This window comes from Penicillium subrubescens (genome assembly GCF_028828155.1).
Source record: "Penicillium subrubescens strain IBT 31985 chromosome Unknown utg000011l_segment0_segment0, whole genome shotgun sequence".
NCBI lineage: Eukaryota > Fungi > Ascomycota > Eurotiomycetes > Eurotiales > Aspergillaceae > Penicillium > Penicillium subrubescens.
Window position 1 is genome coordinate 687,870 of NW_026643161.1, and position 23,077 is coordinate 710,946.

Genomic DNA, 23,077 nt, shown 5'->3' on the forward strand with positions numbered 1-23,077 from the left:
AGCCATATCAGACACAGTACATCTAACTCAAGGCCTCTCAGCAAAGACATGACTTGAAGGGAGAAGGAGAGAAGATGAGAGACGATGAGACGGCGAGAGCAAACATAAACCCAACCAAAATTTATAAGAAGAAATTCACTAAGCCAACAAAAAATAGGAATCATCCCAGGCACACAGAAGCTGACCTCTACCTTTGGACGCTAGTTCCGAATCTGGAAATTCTCGAACTTAACAGGAGCACCGTCACCTGAAGCATATATGGCGTAGACAGTGCCTGTAAAGTCGTCTCCACTAAGAGCAGAGCTAGGGACCTCACCTAGCTTGAAATGTTCCGTCTTTCCACTTTTGTGCGTCTGAAGGCACTGGAAGGAATAGCTTTGAGTAGACGACTCGATGGACAGCTGTAGTGAGGATGTCTCCCGAATAGCGAGACAAGAAAGGGTCATCATAGGCTTGCCCGTCTCTTGCACTTTCACGCACAGGCATCGATCCTGATTGCTGTATTCCATCGCAACAAATCTGAAAGGGTCCTTGTATACAGTCAGACCATAGTAAATATTCCCTGTTACAATATCATTCACAGGGAGAATCGCTTGGGCGATCGAGTTCAAAGATGTCTGTCTTTGTCCCACGAAGGTCATGGTTCCAGATGGTGCTTCGAGTTTAGATTTCGTGGGAGTGAGGAAAACTGCAATCCCACTCTGGGCGTAATGATCCAGATCTGGAGATCTCAAATAAATGGTCGACGGGGAATCGAGCGAGACAGGTGTGAAGGAGGTTTGCACCACCTTTTCGGCCACAGGCCGATTTAACTCTTGCTCAAGCTTCACAGGTGCAAAATTAGGAAATTCACCCTCCGGCCACTCCACGGGCGTCAAGTAAGTCTCTCTGCCGAGCGGGAAGCTCGCGCCGTACTCTCGTCGCGCGAGCATAACAGCCCACCAGTAGCCAAGAGCATCCTGGAAAAGCTCAGCATGTCCAGCACATTGGATACATGCCTGAGTAGCATCCGCAGTCAAAACTGGATTACCCTCAAAGGACTCAAACGGTCCCCAGATGCTCTTTGAACGGCTCATAGTGATCTTGTGCCCACGGTGGGTCCCTCCTTCTGCAATTAAGAGATAATAGTATCCGTCTTTCTTGTAGATATGTGGGCCTTCGGGGACCTTTCCGGTGTGTCCAGACCAAATATCCGATGCCGGAGAGAGCAACTGACCAGTGCTCAGGTCGATTTCCGCTTGTCGTATAACCGTTGCTGGAGTCTTGCGGTACCCGTGGATCCAGCTGCCTTGTAGATACACTCGGCCATCCTCGTCAAAGAACAAACTTGGATCAATCCCGTGGAAGTCGAAGTAGACGGGGTCGCTGAATGAGGTGGGATCCTCGAGATCAGTGGCCGTGATGATGAAATTCTCCGGTGCAAAGTCCAGATCAGGCGGCATGTTGATTGTGCCCTTTAAGGATGTGCACACTACATAGAAACGGCCATCGTTATAGCGAATAGTAGGCGCATATAGGCCTCCGGTGAACACCTCGTTTTTTGCTGCGTTGTTGATCTTGGTAGTGGCCCAGTAGAGTCGGATTTGCTCCGGTCGGCAGATGACGTTCCCTGGATCTCTTGTTAACTTTTCGTTCTGCTGTATGACAAGGATGGATGTACCAATATGCTCCCAATTGATTAGATCTTTTGACTTGTGAATGGGTAATCCGGGGAAGAAGTGAAAGCTCGAGTGCACCATATAAAAGGTACCATCAACTAAAATGCATGACGGATCGGGGTAGAACCCTGGAAGAATGGGATTGCTGTATTGATGGACTGTCATTCTTATGCTCATTGAAGTCATTAGTCGGCAGTGGTACTTCTCGTTGGGTGTGTACAAATTCCATACTGCTTAATTACCTTGTATGCTTTTAAGGTCCGCAGGTTAGATAACTACGTAAGACCAGCTCGATTCTTAGCGCTGATTTAGCCTAAATATGGCGGGATATCTATATCCGAGATCGACCCAGCAAGGCATAGTAGATACATCGATCTTTGACAATGGGCTGAAGCTTTCCACAACCCCGCACCGTCTTTGCCCCATTTGTCCTTTGCGTGGCTTTCCATTTCAGGAAGACACTTCTTTAAAATGTTTCTACATAATGAACATGATTTGAAGGAAAATGTCGGTTTGATCCGACGTAAGCCGCTTCTGTCGGCACTTCAGTAACGTGACTTGGATGGCTCAGGCGTTCCGTTGGCTTATGGATCAGGTTAGCGCTAAAATCCCAGGCACCAGCTACATAGCTAGCTCAGACTCTTTTTCGTATCTCAAGTTTCATTATCACCCGAGGATGACCCAAGCTCTGCATTACTTCTTCTCATAAACACCGAACGCCACCAATAGATTGCATGCTGTATCGACGTCGCCGCTTTTGACGCTCCTCCACGCTGTTTCCCCGCCGACCACCCCCACCTTCCGATCTACAACATCGCAGTCGATGAGATCATGGCCGCTGCCATCCCAGACCAGCCTGTAGCAGCACCTGAACCCACGCCTGCAGCAGATCCCGAATTCACTACAGAGCAATTACAAACCCGTTCTAGAGACTTCATCGCACGGGAGAAGTTCAACCGCCGGTTTACACTACCAGCGACCGACGACCATGGCGAACTCACCGTGACCTACGCCGTCGCCGGCGAGGATTGCGACACGGCGCCGACGATATTGTTCATCGGCGGCTTGTACGGTGGAAGGTACTTGGCCACGATGGCAGACTATATCAGCGAGAAGAAGGGTGTGAGATTTGTTGTCGCGGATCGGTAGGTGAGTTCAGCAGTGCTAGTCATGTACCTGGCTGACGCTTCATTTTTCTTCTTTGTCACGATAGCCCTGGAATGGGTGGATCAACGCCCGTAATTCCGTCACAACGACTGGCAGTCTGGCTCGAAACCGTGCCCGCACTGATGCGCATTCTCGGCGCTCGGCACGTCGCGATTGGCGCACATAGCTGCGGCGTTATCTACGCGCTTAACACGGTCTACTTGATGCCGCAGATCTTATCTCCGACCGATCCTAGGCTCTACCTTCTGACGCCGTGGGTGAGCCCCAAATTTAGTGGTATCAGTTACTTATCGCTCTCATCATATATGCCTTCCAAGGTTATTGGCGGTTTCGACGGCCTTGTTCGCTTCATAGCGTCTAACGTCGTGCCAACCGTTCAATTCTCAAGCGGTCTTTTTTCTGGGCCATCCGCAGCCTCTAGCGCGAAAAATGACTTATGCCGTGAGTTCCGCGGCGTGTCAGCCGCTGAGGCCAAGGCACAGTCCGAGGTAATCAAGAAATCCCTTTTCAGCCAGGACACAAGCGGTGCAAACGACGAGTGTCTACTATTGCTGAAGAAAAAGGAGGCTGGACCCTGGGAAGCCTGTGAAAGCTACGAAGAGTATCCAGCGAAACTGGAGGCAAAGTTGAGAGAATATTTCGCCAGCAAGCCACTCAGCACGCAACAATCATCGGACTCTAGTACTCCCGCCACGCCTCCGTCGCAGCGACGTCTCGCTGTCAAGGTATTTTGGGCCGAGTCAGATCTGTTGATCGGGAGGAAAGGAGCTGCTTATTTCGACACGTGTTTTAAGAAGTTTACCTCGGAAGAGCTTGGGAGCGGCGCTGATAGTACCGTCCTGCTATATGATAGCGAGGTGCTTCCTGAGACCGACCATGATACTGCCTTGCTACCAGAATATGGAGCTTTGCCACAAATGATAGAAGACATCATTGGCGCAAAATAAGGGGGTCCAGTGAGACAGGAAATCAGATATAATGTTTCAGGAACATTCTTGGATCGTTCCATTCCACTTCGATGAACTGAAATGATGTATATGCTTCTGATCTCGAGGGCTGGTTGCTCGACAAGCGTGGAGGTCAGCTACTATTTACTCATGTTCGTCTTTCCTATCGGTTTTTCGACTTTTTTTGACCGCAAACTCCTTTATCAGGGCATCCAATACGTATTTCCCCGTGCTTCCGGATTATTATCTCAATTATATTTGTACTTATCATCGCTTGCGGTAACTCAAGATGGCCAGTCTCGCATAATCTGGGTGGCTGTCACCAGAGAACAATATCTACGCTGACTCCCTTGACAATCATCGAGCAGGTCCTATGTGAGTATCTTAAGAGAAATTCTTGGTATGAAGTTGAAATTCAATTTTGAATTTGATCCTCTGGCTTAGGGATTGTTAGATAGGACCATACCGGATGGAGGTTGACGACTGTCCTGACTAGTGTTGCCGGCTCCAAATATATATCTCGCATCATGGCGCTCGATTCTATTCTTACCAATCAGATACAAGTCTAGAAATACAAACTTGGATCTATAGAATGCCAAAGGAGTCATGAATGAGTCAAGGCACAATCATCAATGTATTCTGAATCTAAGAGTTGAGCTTGAGTTGCTGTTGTTCTTCGTGGTGGTCTAGGTACACTCGTGCCGAGGTTCCGCACTTTCAACCGCTTGGAGGGGGCAACGGCAGCGTTGCCACAACAAACATGCTTGTACCTTAAGATTCATGCATACAAGTAATAAGTTAGCGAATATTCAACCCAAGTCTAACACCTCAACAATACATAGCCCTAAGGCGTTATTGGTGGGATGTTAGAAAACACTGGATAGCTTTGATCCCTTGGTCTATGTAGTACATAATTGCTGCGGCCCGCGATCAATTGTTGTCTACAATTTTAACGAGAATGTCTTGGCCAACGAGCCAGCCAGTAAATCAAAACGTCTAGCCGATGATCAAAAAACATTCACAAAATGTATGTACTCCACACAGAACGTGCAAGCGCCAAGTTGCCAACCCCTGACTCGTCACTTGTCCCTCAGCCCCTGAATAACCTCAAAAGCAGACTCCCGCCAAGCCTCGTGCTAACGACCATGGGCTATCCGAACCGCCCAGATCGACTATCCTTCTTGGCGCTTCATAGCGTCCCTTCCAGATTCCCAGGTTCGAGACCAATTATATTGTGGGGATGAATGGATTGTTGCCAATGCCTAGAAAGTCACTTTTAGTTTGGCCAGTGCCGAGCATTTCTACACCCATAGTAGTGTGATATGGATGTGAGTGAGTCTTGGTAGGGAATGCATGGCGGATAAAACGTAAGTCAAGTCTGCAGTCCCCCTCCCCTTTCCCCTTTTCCCCTGAAATCGAGACTCATGAAAACGGGCTTCGTTGGAAGGTTCCAGGAAACAGCCATCCCGTTCAATAATTAGATTGAATAGGGGACTCGGGGAGAGGAATGGGAGGTGATCGGGAGTAAGTGATCCGAGGCTAGTCCACGCTAACGAAAGCATTGGTCAGAGTGCACAGGCATTTATTGTAGGCAAGAGGGAAGCTATTTTCGGGAGACGAGGGGAATGGGGATATTCTGGCAATGAACATTGAAAGGCCCCCGTTTTCAACTCGTCGCCCAGCATCTCGGCTATGCGCCACAGACGGCAGTTGTGTTTACCCCATAAACACAAGCGCCGAAACATGGCATTCATTCCCGGGGGATGAAGCCTTGAACAGATATCTGGATGTCAAATAAATACTCTCTCACCCAAAAAACGATCAACGATGGAACCCAAGCAAGATCTAGACCATCGTCGCATTGAGATCAGCAGCCGATGAAGACTTGAAGAGGGGGCCACTACTACTTAAGTCCAGTCATGTCCCACTCTTGCCGTGGGCGATCTCGGATGCGGAGCGTGCGGTTGGATCGGGTTGTTCAAGGACCAAGAGGACCAAGACAGTCTTTCTACAAGAGGAGATGCTAGACTGCGTATAGAAGGTTCTCCGGAGAGAGACACGCGGGGCACGCTTGTGAACGACATGGTATGTCATTCCCCAGCACGAAGCATACAGTTGTCGTACTCGCATTCTAGTTCATCGGGCCAGGGCCAGGACCAGGCTGCAGGCTGACGAAGGCAACAATGGATATCCGCCAGCAACCGAGAGAGTAATCTTCCTTGTACAACTCCATCTGTTGACTGCTCTGTTGGCAATGCGATGTATTGTGAGTCTTTCTTTGCTCTCACTTTTTAATTGCACCCACGGATCCAATGTGTTCAGGCTCCCACCGATGTCATGTTCGCCACTGGTGAGGGATGTCCAGAGGCAAAGTTATCCGCTCCGTAGGGCATCGTTACATTCGGAAGTCCAAAGTCCCAAAGTTTGAAGTTCACGGTGGCCAACAACAAAAAGAAATGAATAAAATACGTGCCGAGCCCCCTAAATCTTGGTGTCAACCTGTAAAGTTGGTACGGGAGTGGTACCAAGTTACCAAAATCGAGTCCGCCACGAATGAGGATCGGCAGGGCGGAAATTAAAGTCCACCGGCAACCAATCATCATGTTTGACAGTCTCCACTGCACCTGCCACTTGGCCCCATCGGGCTTAGAGATCTCTCCACATGGCGCATGGGAAATTACCAAATTACGGGTTTTTGGGTTTCTGTGAGACAAATTTCAGCTGACATTATTACTCAGGGTCGCTGAACATTTGGGGGATGGGGGTCGATGAGATGGCAAATATGGACACTTCGAACATTCTGGATTCTGGATCCTTAAATTGTACTCCATGCTTGGGATAATCGATTATCAATGGTTAAATCCATCTCTTCATTGCTCGTCCGCCTTATGCCGTCCGGCTGTATGCAGCTGGCAGGTCCTGCGCAGGGTCCTCTGTACTCTGTACAGTGTACAGACTGTCTGTCAGGGGCAACTCTCTGTAAGGGGCGGTGTACTTCCAGCCCAGACTTGGCCCCAGTGAGACAAACAGGGCTATTTTTGCTTGCACAACTGGGGCGAAGGCTGAGTCGTGGACTGGGAGATTATTATTGCCTCTATGTTTAGACTGGAATCATCTGTCTAGAGTGCCGGTGGTAATTGAACTCATATCCAGCTTTGTACCAAGTACATAATTATAGAGTCAGACCGAACCTTGAGCTCATCAGCGTACCTGCATAGGCGCCCAGCAGACAAGATGACTAGTCCCTGAGGTGGTCTAGCCCAGGTGACTTGTTGATGGACTTGGTCGAATTGCGGATGATTCCTCCGGTCTGTATTCGAAGCGTATTCTCACGGTATATGACGGTATTGATCATTTCCACTCCACTCCTGCCCGAGCCGTGCGGGCCAATCCATTGCCAGGCTGTAAATGGGTCTATGAGAGTCAACCAATCAGATATGCAGTGTGCCTGAACACACATCTAGACTCGACTCCATTTTAGACCCCATAGTCCCAGTTACGAACAAGCCCAGATTACAGCAAAGGAAATTTGAGGGAAAATTCACGATCGGTGGAGCTTTCTATCCTGTACTAGTCAAGTCGTCTCTCTCCCCTTTTCTTTGGCTGGGTCCCTCTGCCCCCCTAACTTCCCTTCCGTGTTTCCCTTTCCTCTCTTCCCCCCATAGTGTGACGAGTCCCCTGCTCCAACAAAAGGCCTGAAGTGCCCGCCTTCCCTCCTTTTTCACCTTCTCTCTCTCCCCCAACCCACGTTCCCTTCCTCCTCACAGTCTTCAAACTCCACTGACCACCGCTTCACTCGTTCAGCGGGCATTCCTTCTTTAAATTAACGTGAACGTTTGAAACCTCCTTTCACCATGAAGGGTTCCATCTTCGCGGCCGCTGCCCTGGTCGGCTCGGCCATGGCTGATGCCCACCTGCACCGCCGCCATGAGGCTATTCACAACCGTCGCGATGCCTCTTCCTCTGTCGCCTCGGTCTCTGCCTCTGCCTCTGCTTCTTCTTCTTCTCTCGTCCCTGGCTCTGAGGAGACCTGTGGCTGCACCACCAAGGTCATCACCTACTACGGCTCCCCGACTCTGGTCCCCATCGAGTCCACCACCACCCTGACCAGCACCATCCACTCGACCAGCACCAGCACCATGACTGTCACCGTCACTCCCTCTGTGGCCGCGGTCTCTTCCTCCGCTGTTCCCACCACCACTCTGGTCCTCCTGCCCACTCCTGGTGTGACTAGCTTCTCCTCCACCGGTACCTATACCATCCCGGCCACCACTCTGACTGTGACCGACACCACCACCGTCTGCGGTGCTACCACCACCGAGGTTCCCAGCGGTACCCACACCATCGGCGGTGTTACCACTGTTGTTGAGACTGAGACTGTCATCACCTGCCCCTATGCCACCGTCAAGCCTACCGGCACCACCGTCACCAGCGTCATTGAGACCACCACCTATACCTGCCCCGCTGCTGGTACCTACACTGTTGTTCCCGGCACCGTCACCACCGTTCCCACCAGCACCGTGATTGTCTACCCCACCCCCCAGACCATCACCCCCGGCACCTACACTCAGACCGAGACCGTTGTCACTGTGACCCGCACTGACTACACCTACGTCTGCCCCTACGCCACCAGCGGCCTGGCCAGCAACACCGCCCCTGCTGTTGCTGCCACCACCACCGCTGTCCCTGCTCCCGTTGCCACCTCCTCTTCCTCCTCTAGCTCCGCTGCTGCTGCTACTTCCAGCACTGCCAGCTCCGGCTCTGGTGTCACCGGTGCCGGCCAGTACGGTATGACCTTCTCTCCCTACACCTCCAGCGGTGCCTGCATGTCCCAGTCCGAGGTCCTTTCCAACCTCCAGGTCATCAAGAACAAGGGCTTCAACCTGGTCCGTGTTTACTCCACTGACTGCAACGGTCTTGAGAACATTGGCTCTGCCTGCAAACAGCTCGGCATGAACATCATCATGGGTGTCTACATTGACTCCACCGGTATCTCCGGCGCCCAGGAGCAGGTTGATGCCATTGCCAAGTGGGCCCAGTGGGACATGGTTGAGCTGATCGTTGTCGGTAACGAGGCTGTCTCCTCCGGCTACTGCTCCGCTTCCCAGCTCGCCGGCTTCATCAGCTCCTGCAAGTCCACCTTCCAGGCCGCTGGCTACACTGGCCACATCACCACCACCGAGCCCATCAACGTCTGGGAGCAGTACGGTGCCTCCACCCTCTGCAGCCCCGTCGACATTGTCGGTGCCAACATCCACCCCTTCTTCAACTCTGCCGTCACCGCCGAGAAGGCCGGTGAGTTCGCTCTGGAGGAGCTCAAGGTCCTCGAGGGCATTTGCAACAAGGATGTTGTCAACTTGGAGACTGGCTGGCCCAACGCTGGTGACGCCAACGGTGCCGCCATTCCCGGTGTTGCCGAGCAGGAGACTGCCATCAAGTCCATTGTTGCCGCTCTTGGCTCCAAGTCCATCTTCTTCTCCTACGCCAACGATGACTGGAAGAACCCCGGTGCTTACAACGTTGAGCAGCACTGGGGCTGTGCCTCCGTCTTCTAAGCGCAACTAGCCATGCGCCACGTTGATGGGTTGATCTGCCACCCTTTTTGTTAAAATCTTTGTACAGGAGGATTAAGGAGTTTATTTAATTTGTTTCAGCTATTCTTCTTCGAGTATGGGGTTGGCCTTTCATCGGCTGGGCTTGTTCTCGCGGTGGCTGGTCAGGGCATTGTCCGTGGGGCATTCCTCCCAGTGCTTTTTTTTGTTTTCTCCTGTCTATTATCTTGGAAGTTTATGTGGTAGATATACCTTTTTTATTTGATGTTGTCTACTGACCCCGGTTACATCCACCTGATCTCTTTGTTTTCGATCTTGCCTTGTTTGTATATCTTTATTCATTGATGCATTTCATGAACGGTAATCTCTTGTGTAATCCATTCATGTAGGATTTGTACATGACTTTGGCCTAGTTTCTCTGGTGGTCAACGCGACTCGATCAAGTCAATGCTCCTCGAAGCAAGCTCGCTCTAGTACATAGATACATTTTGTTGGCATGCACACCCCCCTCGACGTTCAATTCTTACCAACCCAATGCCAGTAGATAGGCACACCTGCCACTCTCTATACATCTAGTCTATGGATCTAAGCCTCACACTCCACAAGAAACCCCTGCAAATAAGTATAAAACCTCCCCACATCCTCCCAAAACGGCGCATGTCCCAACCCATCCAACCTCACACATTCACCCGCCCAAAGCCTCCCCCATCTCAACCCATCCAAATAATCCAAATTAACAAACGGATCCTCCGATCCATTCACCACCGCAATCAAAACATCTTTTTCACTCTCAACGACAGCTACCTGATCAACACCGATTCCGGATGTGAAACTCGAAAACATGATTTTGCGGAATTGGCCGTCTGTTCTCGATACGGCTTCGACCTGCCATTCTTGGAAGGGAGGTCCCGTTACGGCGACGGCGTAGTTTTGTGCTTCGAGGTTGGTGAGATGTTCTTGGGATGCGAGGGCCATGGAGGGTGATGGGGGCGTTTTGGAGAATGCTGCTGTGACTTGTGTAGGGCCTAGGCTGGGTGGTGTGCCGATGAGCATGAGGCCTTTCATCTCCATCTCCAGATTCAGGTTCGCATTCGCATCATTATTCCTTTTGAGAAGACCTAACATCTCAACACCAACATGCCCCCCCAAACTCCACCCCAAAACACAAAACCTCCTCACACCCAGGTCACCAAGTATACCCAGGATACACTCTGCGTACCCGCGCATCGTATACACATCCCCTTTTTGGTTTGTTGGTGCATCATCCGAGCACCCGTGACCGGGCAGATCAAGTGCGATGACGCGGTGTGTTCGTGTGAGCGGTGTACATGTTAGTAGTGGGTGCCAGATTTGGGTGCAGGAGCTGTTGCCGTGGATGAGGAGGAGGGTTGGTTTTGATGGCGTGGAGGGGTTGGAGTCGAGGATGTAGATTTGGCCGGATGGGGAGGGGAGGTGGTATGTTTTTATGGTTGGGGTTGGTGGGAATGCGAGTGTTGGATTCATGGTGGTTTTAGGTAGGGAGATTGGAAGTTCTGATATGGTGGCTTGTGTGTTGGTGATATGGTAGTAAGTTGGTTAGTAAAGGCTAGAATCAATGGATGCTGTGAGTGTCTAAGTTGGCGTTATCGCTCGATGCGGGGTAAACACTTCAGCGCGATCTTAGTTCCTGCTTAGCTTGTTAATGCCGTCTCTCAGCCTTATCATTGCAATAATTAAGGTTCAGTGTGATGATTTTAGGTAATAGAGTGCCTTAATTATTGCTTTCTGCTACCATTCGAAGCTCGTTTACGATAGCTGATGAAAGAATAAATATCATTCTGAAAATACATTCACATTGTAGAATCCCTGGAAATCAGACTATCAAAGGATTAGCATAAAGAATGAAACGGAGCTTTACGAAAATGCAATCAGAACGATAAGTTGAAGTCCTATTGATTATTGAAGCTCAAAGAGGATTCAATTGAAGTTGAATCATCATACTAGCGAACCAGAGTCAAGAGACCAGGACGGTATGGCAGGAGGTTATAAGAGGCCGTCGAGCTAGGGTCCCGTCCCTGGTAAAGGAGCTGCAAGTTGCAAGGATCAACGGGCATCGTTTGATCAGCGCTGCTGCGAATAAGATCACCACTGCTGATATCGTTGGTCCAAGTAGCGCCACTGTTAGCCTTGCCCGCGAATGGAGCAGACTCGCCTGAGGTCTGCGGCGTCCACGAGCCACCGAGACTGGTAGCAGTGAAGGAGCGGAAGTATCTGCCGTTTGCGCCAATGCACTCCACGATCATCAGGTACTGGTTCTGTCCTTGCACGCGATAAACCTGGACAGCCTCGAAGAGAGCGAATTGTGAGTCGCTCAGGATAGTGGTGTATGATGTGCCAAAGTTTCCTGGGAAGTTGCCGATGGGCATGGAAGACCTGTAGATGTTGCCGTTGTCTCCCGCGAAGAAGAGATACATTGTTGTGTCGTCGGCGATAAGGGCCTGGTCGATAGGGCTGGATCCTCCGCCGAGGGAGCCGCTGAAGAGCGACTGGGCAGAGGACCATCCGTTCGGGTTTGTCGGGTCACTGGATGTCCTGTACATGAACGGGCTGGGACCCCATTCATAGGCCATGACCCAGATGCTCTTGGGCGCAAAGTAGAAGACTTGCGGGGCAACCGCACCACTGCTCATGGTGGTTTGGGTGGCGGAGGACATGGCGCTCCAATCCGAGAATAGACTGAAGCCCAGCGAGCCGTAGTTGCCTGCGCTGTTGACATCGGACGCGTACACAAGGTGCTTTCCGTTGTATGGCACGGCAGTGAAGTCCTTAAGAGAGACGAGGCCCGACGCAGGGTTTGCTAGAGGCCCGCTAGATGTCCACTTGTAGGTTGAGGGAAGACTACACTTGGACGTGGAGGTCGCCGATGAAGTCGATTGAACTGTCGAAGTTGTTGAGCTCGAAGTTGCCGACGACTTAGTAGTAGTGGTCAAGGTTGAGCTGCATGGCAGACACTGAGAATACCATGCATTGGAGTAGGTGCAGCAAGCTCCTGAGACACAGGTCGTAGCTCCAGCCCACCCACTTCCGCCGCCTTTAGGGATTCAAATGTTAGAGCTCTTCATCCTGCGGGGCTTGGAGTTTGAGGATGGTATTACTTACACTGACCGTAAAGTGCTGCCTGGCCTGCCACTAGCGGCAGGACCAACGACAGGCTAGCAAGCCGCATCATTTTGGCAAACAGATAAAATAAAGGGGAGCAATAGATCTGATGATGTCGAAGCTTATTGCACCACGACTATCGCTGGTACCTGCACGCTTTTTATAGGCATTCACATACTGCAGACATGCCGACGGAGCACTTCCTGACAGGTCTGACAGTTGACAAGGACCTAGCTCCGAGCAGAGCTAGAATGGGGCTAATTAGCCTAATCGCAAAGATCAAGTCTTATTCGAAGCATCTCCTTTGGGCGTGATCTGATACCTCCAGCAAACCTAAAATCTCGGATAGATTTGCACTAGCTACCAATCCGGGGAATTTGTGTGAAGAAATGTCATTGAAGTAGAACTTCAGGGGGACGTGCTGAAACGTCCTCGGCAACTCTTTCTTCTGGAGCTGCCGGTGAGCAGGGTTGTGGATGTGGGGCGTCCGAGGACGTTCTTCAGCACCCTTGGAGACCCTGGGGATTGTGGGGATCTTGAACTTTAAAGGATGACATTGTAAGTAGGATATTGCCTCTATTGACCATTGCTTCTTATTGCGAACACATGCGCGTCGTAGTTCACGCAGTACTTTCTCGCCACAGGGGTCAATATCTGCACGCTATCCCGCTTTCCGTCCTCCCCGTGATGCCACTGCAAGAGCAACTCCGGCGGGGTGATCCAGGGTCGTGGGATAAATCCGAATCAGTCACGGTGTTAACGGCTCATCGGATAAGGAGGGTTACGATGCCAGTAACAATAACTAGCCACAGTAGCATCCAGCACTCAATACCCAATACCCGATGAATCCTTGTTGACGGGCTTTGATATATGTGCGAATCAGATTGCTGTCAGAAGTCAGGCTAAACAGAAAACTCCATAATAACAAAAAGACGATTTATCCAATGAATCGACACAGAATGTCTCACATCATATCTTCATCTAGTTATTCTCCTCGTGGAGAACTGCAGATAATCCAAAGCCCACTTCGCGTTATAAGTAGAAATAGCCATTTGACCTGCTAATCGATAGGGATTCGTGGGACTCTTGGATTGAGTGAATACCAGTTTTTTTTTGCCTCACATTTCGCCATGAGAGCTTTTTCACTCCTGGGCCTTCTGGCTGTTGCTGTCAATGGCGCCACATTCAACCAGCCCGTCCTCTGGGAGGACCTGGCTGACTTAGATGTCTTCCGTGTTGGAGACAAATTCTATTACTCCGCATCTACTATGCACTACTCACCCGGTGCGCCCATTCTTCAATCTTCCGACCTTGTGAATTGGGAGTACATCGGCCATTCAGTACCCTCACTCGATTGGGGATCCAAGTACAGCCTCCAAGGCGGTTCGGCATACGTCAAGGGAATATGGGCCTCTACGATGAGGTATCGCGCAAGCACCGGAACCTGGTACTGGATGGGTTGCGTTGAGTTCAGCAAGAGTTATGTCTTCACTGCGCCTTCCGCTACGGGACCATGGAAACAGAGTAGCGTCATCAACACATGTTATTATGACTGCGGCCTTCTCATAGATGACGACGACACCATGTACGTAGCCTACGGAGGCACTCAAATCAGCGTTGCTCAACTCTCCTCAGACGGCCTCAGTCAGGTGAAGACACAGCAAGTGTTCTCATCGACCATAGGAGCAATCGAAGGATCGCGCTTCTACAAAATCAAAGGGCAATACTACATCTTCAATACTCTCCCTGCCAACGCGGAGTATGTCCTCAAATCCAGCAGCCCCTGGGGTCCATATACTCAGAAGCTGTTGGAAAAGAATATCGCGACACCGATTTCTGGGGGTGGTATTCCCCACCAGGGAGGCATTGTCGACACGCCCAACGGCGACTGGTACTACATGGCCTTTGTGGACAGCTACCCTGGAGGTCGTGTCCCCGTTTTGGCTCCGATTACATTTGGGTCGGACGGATTCCCTGTCGTTACCACTGTGAACGGAGGTTGGGGAACTTCCTACCCCTACCCGATGACGCCTCAAGTACTCGCCAGTCCGACTGGAACCGATACTTTCCAGGGAACCTCCCTTGGTCCCCAGTGGGAATGGAATCACAACCCCGACTCGTCCTCATACTCTGTAAACAACGGCCTTACCTTGCGCGCAGCCACAGTGACGAACGACCTGTATGCAGCTCGAAATACTCTGACGCACCGTATTCTCGGCCCACAGTCATACGCTACCATCGAGCTCACCATTGGAAACATGCACTCAGGCGACCGCAGCGGCCTGGCTATGCTCCGCGACTCCTCCGCTTACGTAGCCGTCATCAACAACAGCGGTACTTTCCGACTGAGCATGGTACAGGGGCTGTCGATGGGCTCCGGCTGGACAACTTTGTCAACCGGGAGTGAAGTATCTGGAGTCAATCTTCCTAGTGGGACCTCGAAAATCTGGTTGCGCGCCGCTGCCAACATTCAGCCTGGTAGCGGCCGGACTGCAAGCTTTTCGTATAGCACCGACGGCTTGAATTTTGCAGGCATTGGCAACCCGTACGTCCTGAACAATACCTGGAATTTCTTCATGGGTTATCGGTATGGCATCTTCAATTATGCCACTTCGGCACTTGGAGGGAGCGTGGTTGTAAACTCCTTTGATATGGAGAGTGGAGTTCCGTCGTCCACAACGCCAGCTACTACGACGACTAAGGCTGTCAGCACGACCAGCACCACATCGCAACCGACTACTATCACAGCCGTCCCCACAACTGCAACTGGAGCTACTCAGACTCAATGGGGACAATGCGGGGGAAGTGGCTGGACAGGTCCGACTGCATGCGCTGCAGGGTCAACCTGTTCGGCTGGAAACCCATACTATTCTCAGTGCGTTTAGCTGTGGAGTTTACGGGGATGAAGAACTTGGCAACGGGAGAAGCAGCCGCATCTGAAGTGAAGCGGGATTCAGCAAGCCACGTTCGGTCAGGATCGGCAAATGTGGGGGTTTCTTCATGCCGAAGATCTCAAGTTCACGACCTGAGGGGCCTGCGTTCAAGACCTGGGAACCTGACATGTGTTCGGACCGATGCTTAATCTAGTCACCATGTATGTATGTCAAATAGAAGCCAGACCTCAGGTGCACAAGGTCCGCCGCTGCCACCCGATAGATTAGGACCAAAGGTCCGGCAATGGTGTCAGGTCATGATGATTTCATCTCATCATGAAAACCAGCGCTCATTGACTTCAAAGACTAGATATGGCTCGGCTTGTCATGGCTTACCCTGAGACAACTTGACGTCTGTCAATTTCGCGAAATATACTTCGCAGAAAATAGGTACAGCCAGTCTACGTACCCTCATTTCAACAGGCCTGTTAGTTACCCCTAATTCAGTGAGAGGCGCGTAGACCCCGCATCAACACCTAGACAGTGCAGGGTCCAATCTTAGCCGAAGCCACGTTTTGATCCCGGTCCGGACCTCCGAATGTCACTACGCATCCCACACCGATGCAAAGACAGCTGGAATATACCTACTTTCTGCTTTGAGTGCGATAGGCTGCCATCAATCAATTGTCTTATTACTTCTTGAATCTTTGGTAAGACAACTAGTTTTACCTAATGCCTGTCTGGATGACTGGATTTCCATATTGTATCAATCTATGAATCAAGGCCCCTACCTGATCATCACGACGATCACGTCTCCGTGAAGGAGTATCGGGCTTCAGTCGGCTGTTCGATGCCGTCGATTTGCCGAAACTGACTGTAAAGGGGCTAGATCAGTCTTTTAAGCGAGGCTAGAGCAGTATATAGCGCTCTACTTCAGCCATCGTTCCAAGATGTCTCACGCAAGCAATCTAAGCGCTACCACTAGATATCTACTTGACGCTCATAAGCTCCTACCTACCCCACAGGAGAAATGCTTGTCTCGAACTACAACCTCAGTAGAACCTAAAAGTTCACAACCTGTTAACCGCAATTGTCACGGAGTTCGGTACGCAGGCATCGGCCTCCTAATTACAGGGTCCAGATAACGTTTACCCCAGGAACAATGTATTCAGGGATACGTGGTTTTATTATCTTCTTAGCTTCAAATCTAGGTTCGCTCCTTGGGTTCGCGCATCTCGCATGTGTTTCTTCACAGACTACTATCCTTCACCGAGTCACCGGCTAAATGCGCCACCCCTGTCAACGGTTGCGAAATTCCTTCAATATCAAATCGGGTTCGCATTTTATACTTTGCTAGGTCGGTTTCACGTTGTTACTTGAAGGTATAGGATGTAAGATAGGTTTTTAGTAGCACCAAGCTAACAACCTTGATTCGGTGATTTCAATCACCGACCTCAGAACGCAGATGGGTTACCCGTATTTGGAATGTACAGATATGTAGCTATGGCATATGCTTCCTATTTATAAGAATGCTTATTTCTTCGCCAAGCCTAAGAAAATTACGATCTGTAAATCAAACAATCGTTCTTCGATCATGTATATCTCCCTTCTCACAACTCTTGGAGTCACCTTCCAGCTTGGACTTGCCACGGCTCAGACCAAGGTCACTGTCAACGCAGGCACGACCTACCAGGTGATTGATGGATTCGGCTTCTCGGAAGCCTTTGGCTTCGGCGGTGGAGTCGAAAATGCACCTGCAGCGCAACAAACCCAGGCGCTGAACTATATGTTCAGCACTACCGAGGGAGCTGGCATGACAATCCTGCGTAACCGAATTGCAGCGGATCCAAATGGTAGCATTGAGCCAAAAAGCCCTGGATCCCCATCTGCAGCTCCGACCTACAGGGCTATTGGTGATGACTCAAGCCAGGTTCGTGACATCTACAGCCCTATTCTGTTCTGATAATGTCTCCGTTCACTTTCTAGGCTTGCTAATATATTCGTTGATTTTTTAGATCTTCTGGTCTAAGAGGGCTCGGGCAATGGGCGTCAAGTACATCTACGCCGATGCGTGGAGTGCTCCTGGGTACATGAAGACCAACAATAACTACGTACATTGCTACCTTCCAAAATCCGTGGGAAAAGCTAAACAAAGAGTAGATCAACGGTGGATATCTGTGTGGTGTGACTGGACATACTTGTTCATCTGGCGACTGGAGACAGGCTTATGCAAACTACCTGGTGCAATATCTCAAAGACTACGCGAGCCAGGGTATCACCGTTGACTTCATTGGCTTTTTGAACGAGCCTGAATTTGCGTAAGCAGTGACGCTTAAACAACTCTGGTATCGTCAGAAACTGAGCTGACGCAAATCACAGGCCAAGCTATGACTCAATGTCGTCTGATGGTACCGAGGCTGCCTCTTTCATCCCTATTCTTCACCAAGCCATTCAGAGCGCTGGTCTGTCCACTGGCATCACTTGCTGCGATGCTGAGGGCTGGAACGACCAGGTTACTTTCACACAGCAGCTTATCTCAGCTGGCGCTGATCAATATTTGTCTCGCATTACCTCTCACTGGTACACCTCTAAGGGTACCTCCCCTATCAACACTAGTCTGAGAGTATGGGAGACTGAATATGCGGACTTGGATGATGCATTCAGCACGACTTGGTACTCAAGCGGTGCATTCAATGAAGGTCTCACCTGGGCCAAACTCATCTACCAAGGTCTCGTTGAGTGTAATCTCAGTGCATTCCTGTACTGGGTTGGTGAGTGAAGAAGCTTCCCTTCACTGAAGAGTGTATCGTTCCTGACAACCAAATAATTAGGTGCACAATCAAACAGCAATGCCGCTGGACTTGTCACCCTCACGGGGTCTGGCTCTTCAACACAGGTGACTGCCTCGGGCTCTCTGTGGGCCTTTGCCATGTTCTCCCGCTACATCAGGCCGGATGCTGTCCGCATTGCTACCTCTGGTGCCCCTCCTAACACTCAGGTAGCTTCTTTCAAAAACACAGATGGCTCCATTGTTACCGTTATGATCAACTCGGGCGCAAGCTCGCAGAGCGTCTCCCTGGGTGGCGGCTCGATTTCATCGGCCAAGGCCTACTACATGGACAACTCGGTCAAGTCACCTTCCAGCCTTTCTATCACCCTGAGCGGCGGCAGTATTGCGGCTACCCTTCCCGGCTACTCGGTGGTTACATTTATCACCTCTGGCAGTGGTTCTACCACGCTCAGCACCACTACAAGTGCCGGGTCTACTACCACTACAACCGTCGGCTCTACTACTACTACTACAACCAGCAGTGGTTCAACAAGCACTGGCGTCGCTCAACACTGGGGTCAGTGTGGAGGTCAGGGGTGGACTGACCCTACTGTTTGTGCTAGTCCTTACACCTGCCAGGTCTCCAACCCATACTACTCACAGTGTCTCTAAACGCGAACGTGAAAGCATCGGATGAGTCAAGTTACCCGTGATGAAAGAGCATTTGGAAATGACCCTTTACAAACATTTGCCCACTCTCATCACTAGCCTTTTCTTTTAAGATGCAACTATTGCTCATTTCAGCTTCACTTTATCTCCCATTCCATGAACCGTTCCCCTGCCTTCTAGTTCTGTCTCTTGTCTGAACTGCCTTTGATTACCCTGGTCATTTTGTGTAATTCAGTTTGATACTATAATTGAAGTTCTCTCCTTTTTCGTACCATACCACCACCTATAGTGGGATATATATCTGGACGGTTTCATGGCTTTTACAATGATGATTACGCTGTTTCCAGCTGCGCTCTGAATGGAAATTAGGAATACAAGTATGGCAACAGAAACGTCCGAGGAGATTGCCCGACTCCAACAGCCGCAATTGATTCATCGCTACTTCGCTATTAGGTTCTCAATCCCAGCCTTCCATGTTTTTAGGTACCAATGGCTTAGAGTGACTTGTGATTATACGGCCATATATGATAGGACTGCTGCTATTGTCACATGCGCTACTTAGTTCTGTCTCAGGCATGATCAGATATACCTTATGTCATCTTTCATCTTTTTAGCCTGTTCTTAGTTATTTGTCCGAGCTGAATCAATATTGAGTCCCCGCATCCTACTGGGGTTAGTGCCGGGTCTCCACAAACCTTACGAATCGTCAGCAACCCTATGTCCGAATGTCCTTCGAGTCCCCTTTCTGGCACCCTAGTCCAATTCTAATGTTTGCCCAGAGGGCCTTGAATATGGGAAATGGAATCTACATATGGATGAGGCATGTTATATTTATGGAATTAATTCAGACGTCAGTGAAGGCTAGGAATGCAATTTGTGGGGGAGAATTCCACAACACTAGGTTGCGGGGTAGGCCTTTCCTGTTACGGAATTCCCCGCGTTCATGCCGGTAGTCTGAGTACCTAGTAATCAAACAGCTTGCTAAGCAAAACAGGCTCATTGGGACCCCGAGACTCCGGGGTAACATTGTGCTGAAGAACGCCCGGCCTGATCCGTAGCGAGAGTGGTAAAGATCGACAGAAATGCCGACATCTGTCCGGCGCTATTTTGGGTTCTTCAGAGAAGTATCCAAATTTGATAGATTTGGGGGATTTCCCCAGTTTTCCAATATCTGTACATGCCGAATAGAATGTAGTTAAGCTTAAAGGCGAGACTGACAATCAATGATGTTTAGGTAATCGCAATCCAGCTACCTAACCTAATACATGACATCTCCTCTTGACCTGGTCGAGGTTTGAAATTGGCTCCGTTATATAGGTCCACATTGGGCACGGTCTCGATATAATGCTTTTCCCAGATTCAGATTCACCATATGGGGATTTATATCAAGCCGTGACACATTCATCAAGGTCAATCAGACTTGGAATCTATATAAGATGCCTCAGAAGATAGCAAATGATGTCCACTACCAACCACAATCCAAAACAAGTCATTGACACAGCAGTTCACAAAGAGAAATATTGAAAATGAAGTCCCAAATTATTCTAACTCTTGCGACTATTGCCTCAGCGGCATCACTCGAGAAGAGATCAACCTACAGCGGTGTCGCTACTTTCAACAACTACGCCGCGCAGAGCAAGTATGTTTTCAATGCTTGCCCATGTTCCACGAGACTAAGATCTATTTAGCACTGTATGTGGTCCGAAGACCGGTGTCTCTGGCACGTATGGAGTGGCCATCGGTGATCTTTCACCCAATATATGGAGTGGCAACAAATGCAGCGGGTCAATTGACTATTCTAAATGGTATGAGCCCTGTGTCCACCATATTCAGGAAGTAATTACTCACACATGAATAGTAACGGACAAAACCCCATCTCTGGATATACTGGTCCAGCGTGTCCAACCACCACCTGCGGCAAGTGCTTTCAGGTTTGCAACGCCGGCGGATACGGAGGCGCCTCTGTTGGTGGAGTTGGAAACTGCATCAAAGTGAATGTCATTGACGCGTAAGTTTGATCTGAAGCTTTTGCTTCTTTCCATTGCTAATTCATCCGACAGCTGCCCCTCTGAGTCTGCGTATAATTACTGCAAGACCGATGTTCCGGCCGATGAGAGATGTGGCAGTAGTTCCACCAACGCAATCGACATTGATGTTAGTAGCTATTATGCGCTCACTGGAAAGGGTTGGACAAGCAGTAGCCCAAATCTCAAGGTCAACATCAGCCCATCCAGCTGCTAAGTTCGGTAATAGCTGCCCAGTGGACAATCGCGAACTGCGTACCTGAGTGTTTTGAATAAGATTCGAATTTACCTTTAAATTTGTTGATCTTATTATAACCCTGCGGTCTTTTACCATTACGGTTGTTTCCATATGTTTTTAAATCATCACCGTGTGCTTAAACATCAGGAAGATATCCACATCTCGGTTCTTTCCCTCCTTCCAACCACTCAGAACGCTTGAAGCTTCTTAATTCATCCTAGAACGACTGATATTAATCAATGGTTCTGACTAAATGTGGACGGTGAATAGAGAAGTACCATTAAAACGTCATGTTGCGTGTTACGAAGTTATTTGAACTTCACCTTATCGTGGTAAAATCGCGTCTTGTTGCCTCGGGCCATTTAGGCTAAGGAAGTCAATACCCTATTTCAAAGCCACCATTCATGCCATTCCCGTGCAGGAAGCCAGTTGTCCGGATTCTAGGGTAGCATCGTTCGCACAAAAGCTGCGGGGGTGGCCCGGGAGTGTTTCAAGAAGTGGAGAACGGCAAGGCAAGGACAGGTTAGCCCCATGCTCACTAACTAGATAAGGTAAAGTTACTAGCACCGGCAAATTTCTAGATATGCACTTGCAGATCCTTGTTTCTAACAAGGGAATTCATCATACTATTTGAGTTTCCACTAGCGAGTGCTTCAGGGGTCGATACAACTTTTACAATGACTTACGGTGGCATCGTACCGGAGACTACTCCGTGGCTGGAAAAGATGTATACCATGCCTTCTCAATCAGATCAGCCTCAGTGAAGGAATATAAATTGGCCCTTCAAGGACGATGTGGAAATCTATGCTCCAACACAAGCTTCATAAGAAAACATTCACACTCTATATCAAGAAGACTCCTTTCGTCTCAAAATGAAATCATTCATCACTTTTGCAGCGATTGTTTCTGTAGCTAATGCACAGATAACGACACTTTGCGCGCAATACGGTTCCTATACAAGCGGTGCTTACTCAGTCAACAACAATCTTTGGGGTGAAAGCGCTGGTTCTGGCTCCCAGTGCACCAAAGTTAACTCCATCTCGGGCTCTGGTGTCTCCTGGTCTACAACATGGACCTGGTCAGGGGGATCTAGCTCAGTGAAGAGTTATGCCAACTCAGGTGTTTCTTTCACCAAGAAGCTCGTCAGTCAGGTGAACAGCATCCCGACTTCTGTACAATGGAGCTACGACAACACCAATATCAATGCCGATGTTGCCTACGATCTGTTTACGGCGGCCAATATCAACCACGTCACGTATAGTGGAGACTATGAGCTCATGATCTGGTATGGCCAACAATGAATCTTGATTTGTAGAGTCCAAAAACGTTGACGAAATATCCTAGGCTTGGTCGTTATGGTAATATCCAGCCTATCGGCTCTCAAATTGCTACCGCTACAATTGATGGTACCTCCTGGGCGCTTTGGTATGGATCAAATGGGTCACAGAAAACATACAGCTTCGTCGCATCCTCGCCAATCAAATCTTTCTCCACGGATATCAAGCATTTCTTCAACTACTTGACCCAGAACCAGGGATTCCCTGCTAGCTCTCAGTATTTGATTGGTATGCTGTTTTCCCCCTTAATTGTTCCATGTTCCTGAATGATTACTGATTCCAGGAATAATAGATCTACAATTTGGCACTGAGCCCTTCACTGGTGGGCCTGCAACCCTGAGTGTTTCGAACTGGTCAGCAAATGTTCAGTAAATGAGGAGGAAATAATTAGTTACTAAGTGGGGACATACAAATCCATCGACTATCTCCGTCTAGATCAGAGCAATCCTTTCAAGATAGCGCAACCAACACATTCGAAGACTTTTGAGTTGAGATTCCCATGATCTACTCGTGAATATTAGCGGTACAATCATATTACATTATGGCCCATCCATAACGCGGTAACGCGTTATGGGTAGGCAGAAAGCCACAAGTAGATGCTTATAGGTCTATATGTTTTCTTTTCTGAGGTTTGCGGTGACTGGAGACTACGACACGTGACTGAATATGGCAGAAGCCACCAGCAGACCGAGGGCCGTAGGCAG

General features: G+C 49.6%; 9 protein-coding genes across 9 annotated transcripts; 6 read left to right on the forward strand and 3 right to left on the reverse strand.

The window, feature by feature from the left end:
• Positions 1–200: 200 nt before the first annotated feature.
• N7473_012614 (glycoside hydrolase family 43 protein) lies at positions 201–1,823 on the reverse strand (the record flags this gene model as incomplete). The annotated part of the gene is made up of 1 exon (XM_057158553.1): positions 201–1,823. One exon carries the CDS (start codon positions 1,821–1,823, stop codon positions 201–203), a length of 1,623 nt encoding a protein of 540 aa, XP_057002507.1.
• Positions 1,824–2,489: 666 nt separating this feature from the next.
• N7473_012615 (alpha/beta fold hydrolase) lies at positions 2,490–3,772 on the forward strand (the record flags this gene model as incomplete). The annotated part of the gene is made up of 2 exons (XM_057158554.1): positions 2,490–2,803; positions 2,872–3,772. The coding sequence occupies 2 exons, from the start codon at positions 2,490–2,492 to the stop codon at positions 3,770–3,772; spliced, it is 1,215 nt and encodes a 404-aa protein (XP_057002508.1).
• Positions 3,773–7,626: 3,854 nt separating this feature from the next.
• On the forward strand, positions 7,627–9,327 carry btgE (putative cell wall glucanase (Scw11); the record flags this gene model as incomplete). The annotated part of the gene is made up of 1 exon (XM_057158555.1): positions 7,627–9,327. One exon carries the CDS (start codon positions 7,627–7,629, stop codon positions 9,325–9,327), a length of 1,701 nt encoding a protein of 566 aa, XP_057002509.1.
• Positions 9,328–9,909: 582 nt separating this feature from the next.
• On the reverse strand, positions 9,910–10,827 carry N7473_012617 (alpha/beta fold hydrolase; the record flags this gene model as incomplete). Its single annotated transcript, XM_057158556.1, has 1 exon — positions 9,910–10,827. One exon carries the CDS (start codon positions 10,825–10,827, stop codon positions 9,910–9,912), a length of 918 nt encoding a protein of 305 aa, XP_057002510.1.
• A 476-nt stretch (positions 10,828–11,303) lies between these two features.
• abfII (putative extracellular glycosyl hydrolase/cellulase) lies at positions 11,304–12,532 on the reverse strand (the record flags this gene model as incomplete). Its single annotated transcript, XM_057158557.1, has 2 exons — positions 11,304–12,394; positions 12,463–12,532. The coding sequence occupies 2 exons, from the start codon at positions 12,530–12,532 to the stop codon at positions 11,304–11,306; spliced, it is 1,161 nt and encodes a 386-aa protein (XP_057002511.1).
• A 1,060-nt stretch (positions 12,533–13,592) lies between these two features.
• On the forward strand, positions 13,593–15,347 carry N7473_012619 (putative xylosidase/glycosyl hydrolase; the record flags this gene model as incomplete). Its single annotated transcript, XM_057158558.1, has 1 exon — positions 13,593–15,347. One exon carries the CDS (start codon positions 13,593–13,595, stop codon positions 15,345–15,347), a length of 1,755 nt encoding a protein of 584 aa, XP_057002512.1.
• Positions 15,348–16,929: 1,582 nt separating this feature from the next.
• N7473_012620 (uncharacterized protein) lies at positions 16,930–18,777 on the forward strand (the record flags this gene model as incomplete). Its single annotated transcript, XM_057158559.1, has 5 exons — positions 16,930–17,265; positions 17,351–17,446; positions 17,496–17,653; positions 17,715–18,106; positions 18,167–18,777. The coding sequence occupies 5 exons, from the start codon at positions 16,930–16,932 to the stop codon at positions 18,775–18,777; spliced, it is 1,593 nt and encodes a 530-aa protein (XP_057002513.1).
• A 1,523-nt stretch (positions 18,778–20,300) lies between these two features.
• N7473_012621 (uncharacterized protein) lies at positions 20,301–21,015 on the forward strand (the record flags this gene model as incomplete). The annotated part of the gene is made up of 4 exons (XM_057158560.1): positions 20,301–20,413; positions 20,463–20,579; positions 20,633–20,782; positions 20,835–21,015. The coding sequence occupies 4 exons, from the start codon at positions 20,301–20,303 to the stop codon at positions 21,013–21,015; spliced, it is 561 nt and encodes a 186-aa protein (XP_057002514.1).
• An 893-nt stretch (positions 21,016–21,908) lies between these two features.
• Positions 21,909–22,745, forward strand: N7473_012622 (glycoside hydrolase family 12 protein; the record flags this gene model as incomplete). The annotated part of the gene is made up of 3 exons (XM_057158561.1): positions 21,909–22,321; positions 22,381–22,601; positions 22,666–22,745. The coding sequence occupies 3 exons, from the start codon at positions 21,909–21,911 to the stop codon at positions 22,743–22,745; spliced, it is 714 nt and encodes a 237-aa protein (XP_057002515.1).
• Positions 22,746–23,077: the final 332 nt, after the last annotated feature.